This window comes from Symsagittifera roscoffensis, chromosome 8 (assembly GCF_963678635.1).
Source record: "Symsagittifera roscoffensis chromosome 8, txSymRosc1.1, whole genome shotgun sequence".
Lineage (NCBI taxonomy): Eukaryota > Metazoa > Xenacoelomorpha > Acoela > Convolutidae > Symsagittifera > Symsagittifera roscoffensis.
The window spans coordinates 8,495,344-8,513,595 of NC_087069.1; the positions used below are offsets into that span (position 1 = coordinate 8,495,344).

The 18,252-nt window shown below is 40.4% G+C and overlaps 2 protein-coding genes across 2 annotated transcripts in view; one reads left to right on the plus strand and one right to left on the minus strand.

Moving 5' to 3' along the window:
* Positions 1-18,252, minus strand: part of LOC134853120 (aspartyl/asparaginyl beta-hydroxylase-like) — a 196,810-nt gene that overhangs the window by 17,452 nt on the left and 161,106 nt on the right. The window contains exons 2-4 of the mRNA XM_063869063.1: positions 9,617-9,778; positions 4,702-4,854; positions 1,960-4,247 (exon numbers count right to left, since the gene is read on the minus strand). Coding sequence (XP_063725133.1) covers positions 1,960-4,247; positions 4,702-4,854; positions 9,617-9,770 — 2,595 coding nt within the window. The 5' untranslated portion in view covers positions 9,771-9,778. The remainder of the gene's footprint in view (positions 1-1,959; positions 4,248-4,701; positions 4,855-9,616; positions 9,779-18,252) is intronic.
* LOC134853121 (inhibitor of growth protein 3-like) overlaps positions 5,088-18,252 on the plus strand; it is a 446,221-nt gene continuing 433,056 nt past the window's right edge. Inside the window, exon 1 of the mRNA XM_063869064.1 lies at positions 5,088-5,112. The gene's annotated coding sequence lies outside the window, so the exon portion shown is untranslated. The remainder of the gene's footprint in view (positions 5,113-18,252) is intronic.

Consider the following 18,252-nt stretch of genomic DNA (forward strand, 5'->3'; position numbering starts at 1 on the left):
TAAATTTTAAAATAAATTGAAAAAAAAATAAAATGAATTTTTTTTTTAATTTGAATTTTTTTAAAATAAAAATCATCCCCCCACACGTCATATAAAGTACAAAAGGATAGATTTCGTTCCTTGAACACAAAACAATTATGGCAAATAAGCTTCTTTCAACCAATTTGGAACGATTTCTGAGACGGATTAAATCTCCGCTTACGCGTTAATAGCTCGAATTATATCGCGCGTTATTTGTCCCAAATTGGTCAAAATGGCAACCTTTAAACCCTCATAACTTTACGAAAAATGACCACAGGTAAAATATCTTTTCAAATTTAAGCTCAGGACAACAATACCTTTTGAATGATATAAAAAAGTTCCGTCAAAAATGGCTAGTTAAAAAGTCGAAACTTGCCTGAAGAAAAAAAAACCCACCCCGAGCACAAATATTCCGTTACTTTTGTATCGAAAGTCGGAACAAAAATAGATGCCATTTAAGCTCTTTGAGTTTCTAGAAAACTTTATGATTGGCGCTTTTCTGATAACATTAACCCAACTTAAGAAAACTGTATCAATAGGTAAAGTTTTTATTCAGCTGGAAATCTAAAAGTTAAATTCCACTTTCGAAACGACATTTCCACGTTCGTGTTGGGAGAGTGCTATTAACCTAACTTTCAGCAGATGAATTTCAATTGAACTCAAAAAATGCATTTTTACCAAAGCGCATTCATAAATGCATCAATATGTATGAATCCACATCTGTAGTTATTAGAGCATTTTAAAACTTTTTCCAGAAAAAAATCACCAAGACCTATATAAGAGTCTTCACTACGTTCATTTCTAGTTACTATATGTCGATCACGTTTTTCGCGGCCTTCAAAATTTTGATATTCAATATTGGAGTTTGCGTTTGCCTTCCTTTTAACAAGCAAAATGAACTTAAAAAGAAATCCAAAAACAAACCGCAGAAACTTAAACTTGAGCCTGAAGAAATTTTTTGAAAAAAAAGACGAAAAAAAATCATCGCAAATTTATGAGAATCTGAACTACGTTCATTGACTCTTTAAAATCGTCCTTATCTCCTAAACTACGTGAAAAATTTATTAGATGATCCATCATAATACCATAACCAACCAAACATTTACAAGATCCTGGCTTCAAAGCGCCTTTATGATCCAAGCAAGCCTTCAGAAAATGTACACAGGCGAAACTATACACTTTCGAGAACGAGACCAAAAACCAGCTATATCAAGTTAAACAATAAAAAGTAGAAATCAGCCACAAATAAGCAAAACTCGGCTACGTGTAGGATTGGAATATGCGACCTACTGCAATTAAGAGATTTTGAGTCTCACGCACTATCCCCTCAGCCAGTCAAACTTAACAACTGACAAACACTAGTCACAATAAAGCAGCTACATATGCTAACAAATTGCCAATGCGATTCAGCACCAAATACAAATGGACTCAATTTTGCAATTAATAATTTAGAATATAGCAAACTGAGGCATCCACACTATCTTTGCATGTAACAAATCGCGAATGTTTAATTATGTATAAATTATGCATTTCAAAAAATTGCTAGATATATTGAGTTGGAAAATTTCTGAAATCGAGTTTTTTTTTATTTTAATGTTGTTTGAAACGAATAGCTTTTCTGCGGTTCTTTTGTAATTAACAATGCATCAGCTGTGTTTATTTATTACTAATCGAATGTCAAAGCACATGATATTAAAAAGCTGTAAAGGTGCCCCACCATTATTAGGGTGCCGCACCATAAAAGTGCCGCGCCAATATTTGCGACTTAGGTTGGAAAAAAATATATTCGTACTAATACACTAGCTTCGCAAGTGTAAATACTACGAACATTAAATCAGGCAATCAAACACAAAATGATAGTCTCGAGCTAATTCTGGTTGACAATTGAAAATGATTCAAACATCTTTTTTTTTATTCGTTAATATTTTCAAGTCATACCTTGTGAATCAGAGCCTCTATTTCCATAATTTCCGCAGCCCATACTCGATCCGATTTGGACAGAAACTTGGCTGCGACTTTTATTTCTTCTTTCCTAACCACACTTTTTTCTTTCGCAACCACATTTTCTTCCTTCACACTAGAGGCATCCACGCTTTTGTCATCATCACCTTTCGATAGTTGACCGCCAGTTTTCGTTCCTAGAATTAAGTCATCATACACAACTAGTCTTTCATAATCACCATCAAAGTCCGTATTCAATGGCTCGCTTGCTACTGATTCCGCAAAATCAATTGACAGAAGTTTTCTTTGACCTGCATTTGCACCACCCTGGTCCAACATCCAGCCGTATTTCTTAATATTATAAGGATGACTCATGAATTCTTCATCTTCAAGGTAATCAAGAATCCCATTGTCGTCATAATCACCTTCAAGGAAATCGGGAATCCCATCATTGTTTTCATCGTCATCTGCAACGTACGGTTCAACTTCCTCGTCATCGTCAGAAACTTCCAAATCATCTGGAGCATCATCTTCATCATCATCATTGTCATCGCCATCATCATCATCATTATCATCATCATCATCATCATCATCATCGTCGTCATCATCATCAACAACTTCGTCAGGTGTATCATCATTTTCATCGACATCATTATCATCATCGACGCCATCCGATTCTCCGAGATCAACAATAACTTCGTCGTCGGTTCCCAAAAGCTCTTCTTCTGATGCAAAAAGCTCTGGCTCGAAAGACTCTAGAAAATCCAAAACATCGTCGTCATCATCGTCTTCCAGGAAATCTGGAATTCCATCGCCGTCTGAGTCCCTGGTATAGATATCATAGATCCCGTCTCCATCCTCGTCTTCGAATGCATCAGGGATCCCGTCGCCATCGGAGTCCAGTTCCAGGCCATCTGGGATCCCATCATCGTCTTCATCCTCCTCCATAAAATCTTCCTCGCCATCTCCATCACTGTCAATTTCCAGATGATCGTGAACACCATCATTATCTAGATCGCCTTCTAGAAAATCTGGGATTCCATCATTGTCTGTATCTTCCAGTACCTTTTCCCTGTGTTTTGCCAGACATTTAGGACTTAGTGTTGGACAGAGCTTTAGCAAACCTTTGATGGCTTTAGCATGGGGGTCAGTTTTAGATGAACATTCTTTGTCAAATGGAGCACATTTTATTTCTTTAGACTTCTTTGAAGATGAATTTCGACTAGATAATTTTTCGACACTTTTAGATGTATCTACTTTTGAAACTTTCACATCGGTCGTATTTTTTACTGACTTCGCCTGAGATTTTTTCACTGACTGCACATTTTCAGTTTTCTTATTAGCTTTTGCTGGTTTGTTAACTTTGCTTGTACTGCTTGCTTCTTGGTATTCTGACTCATTTTCCTTGATTGCATCGTCCTTATCATCGCTACCATGAAATACTACACTATCGCTGTCATCGCTAATTCCTTCGCCTCTGTTATCTACAGTTTCTGTAGTAGCTTTTAGAGGAGCTTTCTGATCGTCTTTAAGACCTTTTTTCTCTTGTTGTTCTTTTATCTTCTTTTTAAATTCGGGATTATCTAGAATATCTGGAACTCCGTCGTTATCCTTGTCAGCAAAGATGTCTGGAACGCCATCTTTATCCATGTCGTTTGCCATGACATCCGGAATCCCGTCTTGATCCTGGTCAGTCAAATCAAGGCCTTTCAAATTCAGTTTATCCATAAAAGGTTTCAGCTGGTCAAAAACCGATAACTTTAACGCATCAGTATCAATATTTAAACTTGATTTAAGCGATGCTGCGTCAATGTTTTCCTGCGCGTAGTCTATATTTTCTTTAACTTTGTCAAATAGAACCGAAAACCCCACATGCATTTTTGTCAACGCCTCTTTGTAGATCTCGGGGTTTATTATTGGCTCATTTGGTTTAATAGTTCCCTGAGTAGCTGTAACTTTTAACTGTGCTTCTGGAATTGTCGTTGCGGCCTCGTCTATTTTTGTCTCCTGTACCTTCTTATCTGATCTTTCTGTCGAGCCAGAGGGTGATTTTGAATGACTTTTCATCATGTTGGCAGACTGTTGGATTTTCGGCTTTCCATGTTTCGCTTCGATTTCATCAATGACCTTCAATTTCTCTGTTATCTTCTTTCGCAATTCTGCTTTCAAATTTTTCGACTCCAACTTCTTTCTCAGATAAGCTACTGAAATTGGGTCGTATTCGTGAGGTTCAGCTAAGTCCTTTTTGGCAAAAATTGAATCAGGCAGGTGGACTTCTTCGATTCCTGCAATAGTTCGACTGTTTAAAAATTGCTCTTTTTCGGTTTAGCCACAATTCCACATTGTCAGTCCATAATATCGAGTCAGTTGCAATCAAGTGCAACAAAAGTTGATGATTTGTTAGTGCAGTCCAGAACTCCTTGCGGTTAATAAAATTTCTACGCGCCACGCTTTAGACTTTCGGTAAGCAGGTGAGTCAAAATAGCAGAATCAGTAGCAAACATTGGCTGATGAAAACAGCTGGCCATTTGACGGTTAAATTTTTCTAATTTGACGTCAATAATTAAACCGATGTTAAATAGCCACTCTTTGGCTTAATTAATCAAATTCATCGTGCAGAGTAAATTAATAAATAGGGGTCACCGAACAGACCTGGACACAAGCTATTTTTTTCTCCAGAAAAATGCATTTGTTAATTATGCAAGCACTATTTGTTAATTATGCAAGACTTGTACTTACCAAAGAATGCGTCCACGTCTATTATGTCAAACGAGAGGAGTGAAATTGTTCCAATCGCCAAAATCACACATACTACAATTTTGGCAACTGAAGTTATCGGAGACCCTGACGGTATTGGAGTCCCGCCAGGTGTAGAGGAACCCGGTGTTACTCCTAAAAACGAAAAGACTAAGAATTCAGCTATCGGTTACTTGCGAACCAATCGACCATACTAGCGTTTCGATCATACCCTGTCAAAACGATCAAACAAGTATTACTCATAATATATAGAGAGTTGCAAAAAGTTCGGACAGACAGAATTAATTAATAAGAGCAACTGTCCGGACATCAACGGAAATTAATACTGTAATAAACATAACGTCGAAAGTTCATAAAGCAGAGTTTCTAATTGTTGTGATAAACTTATTAAATAGCTTCATGTGATATGATACGCTCATAATGGTACGCTTGTGAGAAGAAGGCCCGGTACGGGATTTTAGAGACAAGCTCGTCAAGCCGCGATACTCCCCCTCTACCCGGACATCCCCGCCGGAACCTCCACTCGTGAAAAACCAGGTTGTAATCGCTTTCATTTCTTTTTTGTTATTTGTTTTTCAAAACCATTTCTCTCCAATCCATTTTACAATCCATTCTCTCTTGTTTTGCCTCTTTTGTACCCTGTTTAGTGAATGTCCGTGCCGAAGTACAGGCCGAAGTGGCTACCCAAGTGAAGCAGGAAACTGGTAATAGGAACATCAAGGACCACGTACAGCAACCCCAAAGATGTCGGAGCCACGGTTCACTCGTACAGAGGTGCAAAGCTAGCCGACCTTGCCGCTACTGTCTCGCGATACCCCTCGCAGAAACTGAACTGTGTTACTATAGTAGCCGGATTTAATGATAACTTATCTACGGTTTCAGACTTTGCTAATGATTGGAGATTTTCAAAAAAATTTGATAATAATTAAGTTTAAACCAAGTGTGCTAATTATCCCCAAAATCATCCTCTCTGCAAATATCACTTCATAAACAAAACTTGGTGCTCTAAATAACTCTCTGTTTCGCCTTATTAATACATTTTACCACTCAAGAATCCAAATTATTTCCCGCAATCTAAACGTAAATTTTACAGCTAATATGTTTTGTAAAGATGATATTAATTTTTCTTTTTATGCTAATAAAATTTTCAGTTTATTGCTCGCTCAGCTAACTTGTATATATTCACCATTAATTTACCCTCCTCGCTGCCAAATTATGGCCGATCAAACACACTGCCATATCTGCAAACGCCACCTCCGAAAAGGAGGCATATGGTGTGTCATTAGCAAAGCTTACAACCATGTCTCATGTAGCGGGCTACAGAGTAGCAAATTTTATTACGATGGGTTCTCCTGCATACAATGCACCCCCGAGAACTTTGCAAAAGAGCCCAACTCCACCAACAGACCAACAAGCACAGCCCCCATCACAACTCAAAAAGAAACATCACCGGCAACACCTGAAACAAACGTACTGCCCAACAATCTTATCCATCGCCCCTAGCAATCACTACAGCCCCCTTCGACCCCTGGAAACTTATCGACCAAGAACTTGAAATTAAAATAAAAGATATATATAAAAAAGTCGTTAACTGGAAACCGCGCTTCATAATTCTAAGCAAGAACAAACCCAGTTTCCAATTCATAGAATTACTGAACCAGCAGCTGTTGTCATTAGTAGAAGAAACACCAAATTCTAACGTCGCAATGAAAGCAGCAATGATTCTCACACATCTGCTGCGCCCCAAAACAAAATCAGAAACAAACGCATCAATTTCTAAAACACAAAGCCGCCGCCTAATTTTATAGAAGCAAGGTCTATTAGACGAACTTTTCACTGAAGCGAAAGCTCTCCAAATTAGACATCCAAAACAGAAGAAACCCGCAGTAAACGAGGAAGTTAAGCAATTCGATAAACTAATGAGCACAGGCAAAATACCTGCCGCCATTGGCTGCCTTTCAGACAAGAAAACAAAAGAAGTACTTCCCCTAAACGAAGTCATTGACGGAAAAACAGTTCTTAGTATCCTGAAAGAAAACACCCATAAGCCAAAACAGCGAACACTTACTATATAACTGATGTAAGTGAAGAGACAATGCCACACCACCCCTCTATATTCAAACAAATAAACGCCAAGACAGTTCGAAAATCAACCCTGAAAACGCACGGAAGCCACGGTCCCTCAGGTCTAGATGCGTGCGAATGGAGAAGGATATTAACTCACTGCAACCAGACATCCATTGAGCTTTGCAAAACAATTGCTAAACTATCCTATACAAAAGCAAGTTAGGCTCTCCCCCATGAAAACCCAACGGCGTACAACTCGTGTCGCCTGATAACACTGGACAAAAGTCCAGGGGTACGGCCCATTGGTATAGCCGAAGTTCTTAGAAGAAAAATTGACAAAACAATCAACCATTGTATAAAACCAGACCTTGAAAATCTCGGAAAAATTTCCAACTCTGCGTAGGCCAGAAGTGTGGAAACGAATATGCTATCCATAGCTTGAGGAACGAGTTTCAGAAACCGGAAACGGACGCCATACTACTTATTGATGCAGAAAATGCCTTCAACTCGCTCAATAGAGAACTTGCTCTAAAAACATAGAAATCCTTTGTCCGGCACTACATCATGCGATGGCCAATTCATATAAAACATCAGTCAAATCTATAGGTCAATAACACGGTTTTGACATCTACCGAAGGCACAACGCAAGGTGATCCCCTCGCAATGGCTATGTACGGAATTGGGATAATCCCACTGATTGAGCTCCTGCAAAAACCAAATGTCACCCAAAAATGGTACGCAGATGATGGAAGTGCTGCAGGTGATCTTAAGAGTCTCCGCGCAATAGTGAACAACCTGGATGTGCACGGAAAGGCTTTCGGATACAATGTGAAGCCTTCCAAGTGTCAACTCATAGTAAAAGAAAACCGTCGTGACAGCGCCATAAAAGTATTCGAAGGCACAAATATTACAATGGTAGACGGTTTTACACTCCTTGGATCGGTTATAGGAACACCATCAGCATGCGATAAATACATGGAAAGCGAAATTGAAAAGACAGCTACCCTAACTGAAAATCTTTCCAAAATAGCTAAAAAATCACCACAAAATGCGTACTCCTGCTACACAAAGGGAGTTAAAAACAAATTAAGATTTCTAACCAGAACAACTCCGGAAGCATTTAAGAAAATGGATGAAGTTAAGAAAAACGTAAGACACCAGCTGCTTCCTAGTATTACTGGTAAAAACCATATAACCGATGAAGATCGCAACCTTTTTTGCACTACCACTAAGAATGGGAGGATTAGACCTCCTCAGTAACACGGACTTTTCCAGAAAAAATGAGTGGTCACAAGCCATTTATGAGTGGTCACAAGCCATCAGAAAACAGTGATCCAGAAATAGCTGAAACGGAACAAACTCTGATAAATAGAAACATCAAAACTGAGAGACAGAACATCATACTCTCAAAAAAGGCTAAAATTATGGAAAACTGCTCATCAGAGAAAAACTGACAATAAATCTAGCGTCACAGAGAGGAGCATCGAATTGGCTAAGCGTGATACCCTTAAAAAAATAACTTTTCCCTCAACAAATCAGAGTTTAAAGATGGATTACATCTGAGATATGGATGGCCACCACCAAACACCCCACATACATGCCCATGTGGACAACCGTTCACACTGACCCACTCTCTACACTGTCCCAAAGGTGGATACACTCACCTAAGACTTAATGAAATTCGCGATACCTTTGCGACACTCCTGGACGAAGTATGCCATGATGTTGAAATAGAGCCAAAACTTCAATCCTTGGAAGGCGAAAGCTTTCACAACAAAACAACCACTACTGAAGATGACGGTCAACTTGTCATCAAGGCAAATGGACTCTGGGAGGCCGATTCAGACGAACCTTTTTTGATGTATAAATTCTCAACCCCCATGATAAACCCTGCCCTAAAACTATACCTGACGCCTACAAATATCATGAGAGTGTCAAAACATTAAAATACCAATAAAGAATTCTGGATGTGGAACTAATTCTTGCGTGTACCAGAGGAGCAGCACCAGTATCTGCAAAAACCATCCAGAAACTAGCAGAAAAACTACGCGAGAAACGGAACGAATCATACTCGGAAACAATAAACTTCATAAGAACAAAAATAAGTTTCGCACTTCTGAGGAGTGCAATCCTCTGCCTTAGGGGGTGCAAAAATCTTAAAAATACATCCAACATAGACAATTCTATCTGTGTTATAATCGAGGAGGGTAGATTTTAATTGACAATTCTCTTGATGCATTAATATCAACTTGATTTATTCATAAAATTTTGCCGATGTATTTATATAGCGTTGGTACGGCCCTATCCAACCTGTGCACGTACCGTCGCATGACGGAATGACCCATTTTAATTGACCTTTTTTTTCAAAACCTATAACAACGGTGGGTAATTGCATCCGAAGCGTCGAATAGTAAGCCTTGCAGGACAATTATTGCTCAGGGTAGCTTACGTTCTTTTTTGCGATTAGTTTCCAAATTTTGAATATTTTGAACACGCTTCACTTCCGTTTTTTGGTGCGTCCTTATGTTTTTTTTTGTTGAAAATAATTCTAGATTTCGATTTTTAACTAATTTTGCTAACTGTTTTATAATCAAATCTGAATGTTCATCGCAGTATTTAAATATTAGGCTAGCATAATCATCGAATAATCGACTATCTCGCACTTTGAATTAGGTCTGACAAAAAATTCAAGGTTGTTCGGCTTAAGATTTTGCATACAAAAAAGCGTCGAAAAGCACTGATTGCTCATTTTAATTAATTCTGTCTGTCCGAACTTTTTGCAACTAATTATAACTCTTCAAAAAATGATCTTCAAGCTTTTACCACTGACCAAGTGACGATGGTCGAATATGACCGGCGGGAAAACCTGAGCTTCCATCACTAATTGTGCCACTCCGAGAAAATCCTCCACCTGCTGGTGTTGCCGGTGTTTGAGTACTAGGCGGAACAATTCTTCTCCGTGGGGGAGGCTGCTGCACTTGCATTGCTTTCTGAAACCGAAAACAATTTATGTTTATGCCCGAACGGTGAAAAGTATCAAGCAAACAAAATTACGTTAATTATCATGAAACAACTCTTTTCGGGGTCAGATTACGGTTTGATACTCAATTTTTTATCAAGCTAAAATTATGCTCAAATATCTTATCATCCTAAAGTTCTCAAATTAGGACCTTTTAAACTTTTATATAGTAATCAGAAGGTCAAAAGTATAATAGAAAACGAGGTTACAGTCGAAATTTTCTAGATATGGAAAGGATAATCATAAAAGAAGATGTCATGTTACAATTGCTTCCCATTTTACTCAATGATTTAACTCATAAAAAATATATGAAAAAAAAATAGAAAAAAATTTGAGTAACTAATCTGATTTTACCGTGAATTCCCATAGGTTCCAATATTCATAGGTTCCAAAATAAAAAATCAGTCGCATAAGTTCCAAAGTTTATCTTCATGAATTCTGATTGGTTGAAATTTGAGCCAACGAATTTATGGATTGATTGTTTACTGTTCAACCAGCGTAAACTCAAGCTGCAGAATAGTGACGGCCGCAGCCGCGCCAACGTGTTGCGAGCTTGCCACCAAATGGTAGGACTCTATACAAAATTTAGAGCCGGTTATCGCTGCAAAGCGACGACGCGCGCGTAGCGCGCCCACCGGCTACCTTAAACCGAGACTCGGCTAATTTAGTCTTTTGACCAATTGAAAAGATTTGAAACTTATGCGACTGCTTTTTTATTTTGGAACCTATGGGACTTGTAAAGAAGTCAATTAAATTGAACAAGAAATAAAAAGAGCGTATATACCGCACAGTTTACAGTTGAAGCAGTAAAGCGAAGGGTGTGTGTCAACTAGTTGCCTCAAGGATGCATCCAGCGTTCCCGCGCTGAATCGCTAGGTCTAGCTTTTGTTTGAGAAATTTAAAAGCTGGTTACTCACCCGTTAAGACTGTTATTCGCCTTGCAAGTTGTCCCTACGAACAACAATCCGCAAACATTTTGAGCAATTGTACCGACGAAAACTCACTTGCTCGTTGCTCGTTTTGGAACCTATGAATACGCACCAATTTTACACATAAAATTAAATTTACAGTGTTTCTGTACTATTTCAACGACTACTTGTAACATTCGCCCGGAAGATACATATCGACGGAGAACAAAACTAAGTCCTAAGACGACTGGCTAACGTCTAAACAGAGCTTTGCATGCTTTTCACCGTCTCTACCAAGCCAGTACTTTCGGTGGTCTTTCTAACATCGGGTCGACAAAAAACGTTACTGCTTTCGGCTTCGGTCAAAACACTCAAATTAACTTAATTACATGCAGAAATAGTGAGCTCATGGCTGGGTTTCAGTATCCCCAGACCACGAGGTCACTCCTAAAAACAGGGCTACTACTTCTTATTGAATTATTATTGTTTTTGTTCAGTATATAAAATCATCATCTCCATCGAAGATGGATCAACCTTTTCCCCCAACTCCTAGCTTCTCATTCTAGCAAAATGAATTCAGATGTTAATTAGATTCAATTCAGGACATGACAGGGAAGCTATAAGTTCATTTAAGATGATAAAAATTTCAGTCCCGAAACCCCTCCTGATTCTCGAATCCACTGAATCAAGCACGTTAAGCTTGATTTCTCTGTAACCCGGAAGGCTGGTTTCCACCACTCACTGTTGTTAGCAACTGCCTTGCAACTATTGTAGCGACACAATAGTTGCAACTTGGAGCGGTCTCTGCTACTTCTGCTTTTCTCTGATTCTGATTCTCAATTTTCTCGTTGTTGTCGTCGTCGCAACTATCGTTGTTGTGTCCTTCTTCGACTTTTCTACCAAAATGGCCGTTTCTGACGTTTCTCAGAAATATGACGTCATAATTCGAATTTTTAAAATTTTAAAATACCAGAATATTCTAGCCCTCACCGTTTGGCCAATCGTTCCAATAACGCTCTTATTCCCTCAAAATCGCCAATTCGGAAGGTTCATTGCTAAAATTTCGAATATGCCGAATCTGCATTTTGCTCCATTCTGGTCGATGTGGCATTCGACCAGAATGGCCAAAATGCAATATGTGCAGACCTCGAATTTTTAGCAGTAAACCTTCCGGATTTGTGGTTATTAAGAACTAAGAACGTTATTGGAACGGTGAGGGGTAAGAAACCAGCCTTCCGGATTAGGAGGAAATCAAGATTAACGTGCTTGATTCAGCGGATTCGTCAATTCGGAAGGGTAAAGGAACTGAAACTTTTATCCTGCCACGTAAACTTTTAACATCCTGTCATGTCCTGACTTGAATTTAATTGATATTTGGATTAGTTTTGACAAGGATGAGGTGCTAGGAGTTGGGGGAAAGGGTTGATCCATCTTCGATGGAGATGATGATTTTTATCTACTGAACAAAAATAATAGTAATATAATTAGTAGTAACCCTGTTTTTAGGAGTGACCTCGTGGTCTGGGGATACTGAGACCCAGCCATGAGCTCACTAGTTGCATGTAATTAAGTTAATTTGAGCGTTCTGGTCGAAGCCGGAGAGCAGTAACGTTTTTGTCGACCCGATGTTAGAAAGACCACCGAAAAGTACTGGCTTGGTAGAGACGGTGAAAAGCATGCAAAGCTCTGTTTAGATGTTAGCCAGTCGTCTTAAGACTTAGTTTTGTTATCCGTCGATATGTATCTTCCGGGCGAATGTTACATACATGTTTTTATGGCGCTCCTGGGTGTTATTCTTTTTTAACATCATGACCGGCAGAACCGTTAACCAGCACTCCGCGCCAAGCGGATGCTCACATTAACGCCCTTAATAGGCCTAAACCGCCGGGGCGGAAGGGTAGTTCGGAACGCGGAAGCCTTCCGGATTACCGTGAATAGTTTTTTAACCTAGTTAAGACCGAAAATTCACGAACCAGGAAGGGTGGGGGGAATCGCGAACCCCTCATCCCCTGAGTGGTTTGTGACCAAAAACACTTAAAGATATAAGTAAAACCAAACAAAAAGTAGTATAGTACCCAAGAAAAACAAAAAACATAAAAAATTGACGAAAAAACCAAAAACAGTAAAAAAAGTAGAAAATCAGTAGAAATCATCCCCCCAGACAAGATGTGATCCGGCCCCCCGTTTGTTTGTGATAGATATATTGTTGTTACAGGCATTTATATCAGTCAGGATTGTTACGATCAATTTTGTAGCCCGTTTGTGAGGCTTGTACTGTAGGGTTATTTGAGCATTTAAGCACGTTAATCATAAATTGCGCTCAATCCGGAAGGGTCAGCTGATTTGCGCTCAATTCGGAAGGGTCTTGGGTGAAGACCGATCCGGCAAGCAGTACAAGGAGCAACAAGAAGAGGCTCAACGACGACAACAATCGACTGTTGGGTATCGTTAACAAGTTTTGTAGCCCTTTTGGCACAAAAATTAAGATAGTAATCTGTGGGGGGCTCGACAGTGCTGCACTGCAGTGACCCTTCACCGAACTGCGAATATCCGAGTTAAGCACCTTAATTCGGATATTAAGGAAACCCGGAGGGGTATAGTATTACTAATATTACTATTTATATCGCCTATATTAATAGTCTTATATCGTTTTTCAGTCAAAAACAACGAAAATAGACCGGTTTTTAGGGTCAAAATGGCGATATTTTGATCCCCCCACAAGTCGCGATTTTTGAAATATCGATATTTTTTGAAACGGAAAAAAGCGCTAAGTTAGTGTGTTACATCGTAATTGCACTACCATAATAGACAGAACCGGTTGAGTTTAGTTCGGAAGTGGTTGGAACTATTTTGGAACAAAAAAAAAACGAATTTTCGTGATTTTTGAGAAACCGAAACACTAAAAATTCAGAAAATTTTTTGAAATTTTTGAGTTAGAACAGTAAAAATTGTTGTTCGGACAACGTCCACTAGTGAATCTACAAGTTTTAAAACCCGCTACCCGAAAGCCTTCCCGGTTGCAGAGTAATCGAACTTAACGTGTTTGATTTGGTGGATTCATCAATCCGGAGGGGTACAGGTAGCATAGTTTTTCGCAAATTTTTTCTACAAAAGCGTTTTAGATCGGGTCTTTTGCATTGAACTAGAAGAGTATAGGCCTTCTGAGCTCGGATCAATAATTTTTAGGACGAAAGGACCAGATTTGCAGAAAAATTTAGGCGGAACCTATAAGAGAGAAAAAATTTTTGAGTTTAGAAAAAAGACGTTTTGGTTAATAACTTTGAAACTACTGGGCATATCGAGTTGATCTTGGTACCAATAGATCAGAATTTAGCTGAACTTACTGATAGGGACAGAAATTGTTCGGAAAAGTAAGCGTGAAAAATTTTTGAGATTGTTTTTAGCAAATTCCTCAATTTGGAAGGGTACACCCTTCACGTTTTATAAATTTCTTTTAGAAGAGCCCTTATACCCCTACCAAAAGGTAATAGCGGTTGAATAAAGTAACTTTAGGCCATTCTAGACGAGAAGGGAGGGCTAAAGGCACAACAAAAGCTTAATCGAGCCGAAGTTAGGCCGGCGATAAGACCCTTCACCGTTAGTGTGAATTGGCAAATAAGAGGCTTAACTTCAATCCGGAAGGGTCTAGGAAGGTAGTACATACCCTTCCCAGTTAATTGAAAGAGCATAATTGCATCGGAGAACGTATCCGGAGGGGTATAGGTTGAAAAAAGGAAATCTCCGAAAAGCCACTTTTACAAAACCGGAGGGCTCCCAATCCGGAGGGGTCTAGATTCTATTAGTCCGGAAGGGTCCTATTTGTGCCAATCCGGAGGGATATTTTTTATTAAGGACTTAGGTAGAAGAAAGAAAGACTAAAAAGTGAGAGGTATTAGGTTATTAGCACACAGGCTAGCTATCAGTGACTGCACTGGTAACTTGCCTTTCAATAAGAACCAGACTAATACAAAACAGGTCCGAACTCGGATATTCGCGACACTAAGTCTAAATTAAAAAGAGCGTGATTCATTGGTGTGGATTGAAACATAATACGTTTTTGGGAAAAGTGACTGCCCTGAGGATTTTAGTAGGTCTAGCTCGGGCAGTCCGAAGGCAGATAGGTAACACAGTACTCGGTGGGTGCAATAGCCGCCCACTTGAGAAAATTACTGCCTTCAAAGTTTTGTCTGTTTGGTGCAGCACCGAGCAGGGAAAGCTTTTTCTTTAAAAGACAAGTTCGACTATTGTACTGCGACCGACTAAGAGTACATTACACATACGTTTTTTCATAGAGACATTCATATTCTGTCATTATATATTTGTTTGTTTTTGATTTTAAATCAACATAAACTGTGCTTGATTGGGTAGTGAGTACACTATCTTTTAAATTGACTGATAACATCATATTGTGCTAGTTTTCAAATCTTTGGACCAATAATCGGTTAGTGTGAATAATTTTTATACAAACTGTACTCTGATAACATACAGGGATTCGTGGTCACTATTTAATAGAATCTTGTGAAAATTATTGTGTTGTGTCATTATTATTGTTAATAAAACTATAAAGTCTCTAGCAATCGGGTTAAGTATAGGCATTAATAGGTGACAAATAGAGAATGAGTCTAGACAAGTCAAGGATACCAAAACGAGGTAATAGCTCTAGGAAATTCATACCTGAAAAGCAAAGAAAAACGATGACCGATTCTTTTGTGGATTGGATCAAGCGATCCCGGTCTGACAAAAGGGGGACGGTTTCAGGCAGAATGATTGAAACGAGAAGTCAGAAGACCTCAGAAGAGCGAAAAGAACTGTTAGAAGTGGAGGTCAATACGGACCATACCATGAATGACAACCAGGAAGTAAATGGACTGGGAGGAAGAGGCAGAAGGCTGGCGAGTGAATCTACCCCGGTAGAACAAGGCCATGATTTTGCCACTTCCAACGGGACATTGGATCGAGAAGAGATGTCGGAACTGTCCGCCATCTCAACTGAAGTAACGGCAACTAGAAGATCTCCGACAGACAACACCATGATGGCAAGCGGAACTGGGAAACAAACAACGTCATCATCGTTCTCAGAAAGAATGAAGAACACCTTCGGAAACATCTTTCCATTCACCATGGGAGGAGGCGCGGGGAACGAAGTTGAAACCCAGGAGGAAGAGGTTGAAGAGGAGCAAGGGGACTTTGGATCTCAAGTCAGCCTCAATAGTTCGATCCAGGAAAGTGAGGCACACGTCGGAAGAGAGACTGGAACCATGGACAAATTTGGTGTAGTGACAACGATAAGCAAGGAGGCAAACACACCGGGCCAGTCAAAGGACTTCGCGATTAGGACAAGTTTGGAGCCACAACCTGGAGAGGGTAGAACCAGAGGGCTCGGCAACGCGTTAATGGATCCTGAAACAAATAATGAAAAGACGTTGAAGCAGAGAGTCAAGGCCCGGATCTCGACAAGCACGAAGTTACCTGGGACCGACAGGGTTACACCACCACTAGTGACGCCACTCATGGATAACGAGGCAGCACTAGAGGAAGCCTTAAACAACATAGTGGACAGCTTAGGAGAACAAAACGAGCAGATGTCGATAAGGATGAGTGAACTAGAAAGAGCAGTTCACATTGAAAGAGAAAGTCTGCGGGAAGAAATAAACCGCATTAGACAAGAAGTTGGCAGGAGCGAAAAACGCTTGAAAGAAAGAACGGACGAACATATGACGAGGAACTTGTCGCGAATGACAAGAGAGGCGGAACAGAGGGAGTTACGCTTAAGAGCCGACATGGAGAAGTTAAGAATTCAGCAAGAGCAGTCTCTTGGGACTCTTGACACAAAGATAGATGCGATGATGGAGAGGCGAACTCAGGCTATCATGGATAGGTTGGACGGGCTACTAAGCAGCAAGAGTGGACCAAAAGAAGGAGAGCCGAACTCGGGAGGTCCCAGTAGGGAACCGAGGGTGAACTTCAATGAACATCAAAGGAGAAAGACGTATGGATCCACTAGAGGCAGGGGCAGTTCATCAGGCTATGCCACAAGGGGTAATGCAGCATGGGGCCCGAACAGTAGAGCAAGTTCAACGGGGAACAGACAAACCTCTAACGAACGACCAACGCAAGGCACACATGCGACTGGGAGAAGTGATTCCGGCAACAGTGGGCATGCAAGCCCGAGGAGGAGTCATGAGGGCCAAGCGGGAAGCGCTCACGGTGATTCGGATTGCAGGGATGCACCGCACACAGAGCCTTCGACGAGGTGTGAGGACACTCAAGCGGGACACTCAAGGGATGCTACGGCAATGGCCACAGCATTTGAACCCCTGAACAGGTCTTTGGAGACATTCCTGAAGCGGTTATCTAGAACCAATGATCGCAGTGAGAAGTCCAGAAGAGTCTTTAAGAAGCCAAGATGCTACAAAGACGAATCTGATGGCTGTATTGATACCTGGATAGAGGTAATGAAGCTGCATTTCGAGGAAGAGGACTTGTCGGAGCGACAGGAATGCAGCGCGCTCACCAGCAACTTAGAAGGGACAGCCCTGAACTGTGTCATGGCCGAGAAACAGTATCAACGTGACACTGCTGAGAAAATCTTCGAAATCTTGTTAAACCGTTTCGGATCAGGGGTGCAGGGGCACCAGGCGATGATGCGCTTTGAGAAACGGAGGCAACGAGAAGATGAAACAATAGACAAGTTTCTCGATGATTTGGAAATGCTGAGAAGACGTAGCCAACCGGATGAGTCAAACCGAAGGATGAACCTAGCCGTAGCCTCAAAATTCATCGATGGTGTGAAAAATGATGAACTTCGTACGATGCTAGCAACGCATTACACACCACTATCAACTAATGCGCCAACACCGGAGGAGTTAAGGCTCAAATCAAAGGAGTATCTTTTGTTGAAACCTCCTTCGAGATCTGGATATTACAAGAACAATTATGGAAATTTTAACAACGGACCAGCAAACCAAGGGAACAATTGGTACAAACCGAGGGATGATATGGACAAGAGACGCTCTTGTGCTGATTGCAGTTCAACGGACCATCATGTGTCAGCATGCCCAGCTTACAAACAAGGCATGAAAGCAATAGGCTTTAGCCTCGAGGACGAAGATGCGTCAGAGTTGGACCATGAGGATTTCATGAGAGGAGTAATTACGAAATTCGGCCCGAGGTGTTTCTTTTGCAACTTGGAAGGTCATTTTAAATCAGATTGTCCGCAATTCTGGGATGCAGTGGCAGACATCAAGCATCCAAGACATGAAGAAGCTTTGTCAGGAGTGAAAGCCAGCAAGGCTCGACTTTTGAGTGAAGCGGAGGCACGCAGAAAGGATAAACCTCAAGAGCTGGCGGCAGAGAAAATGCAAGCGGTAACAGGGGAGACACGTGGGCCGGAACCGGCAACTGCGGCTGAGGACTTCAAGATCGATTATAAGGCAGCCGCAAGGGATGCTCTTAACAGAGTACAACAGGAATTGGTGACGAAAGAGATCGAACAGAAAGTGAAACTTGAACTGGAGAATGAAAAACTTCAGGAGCAAC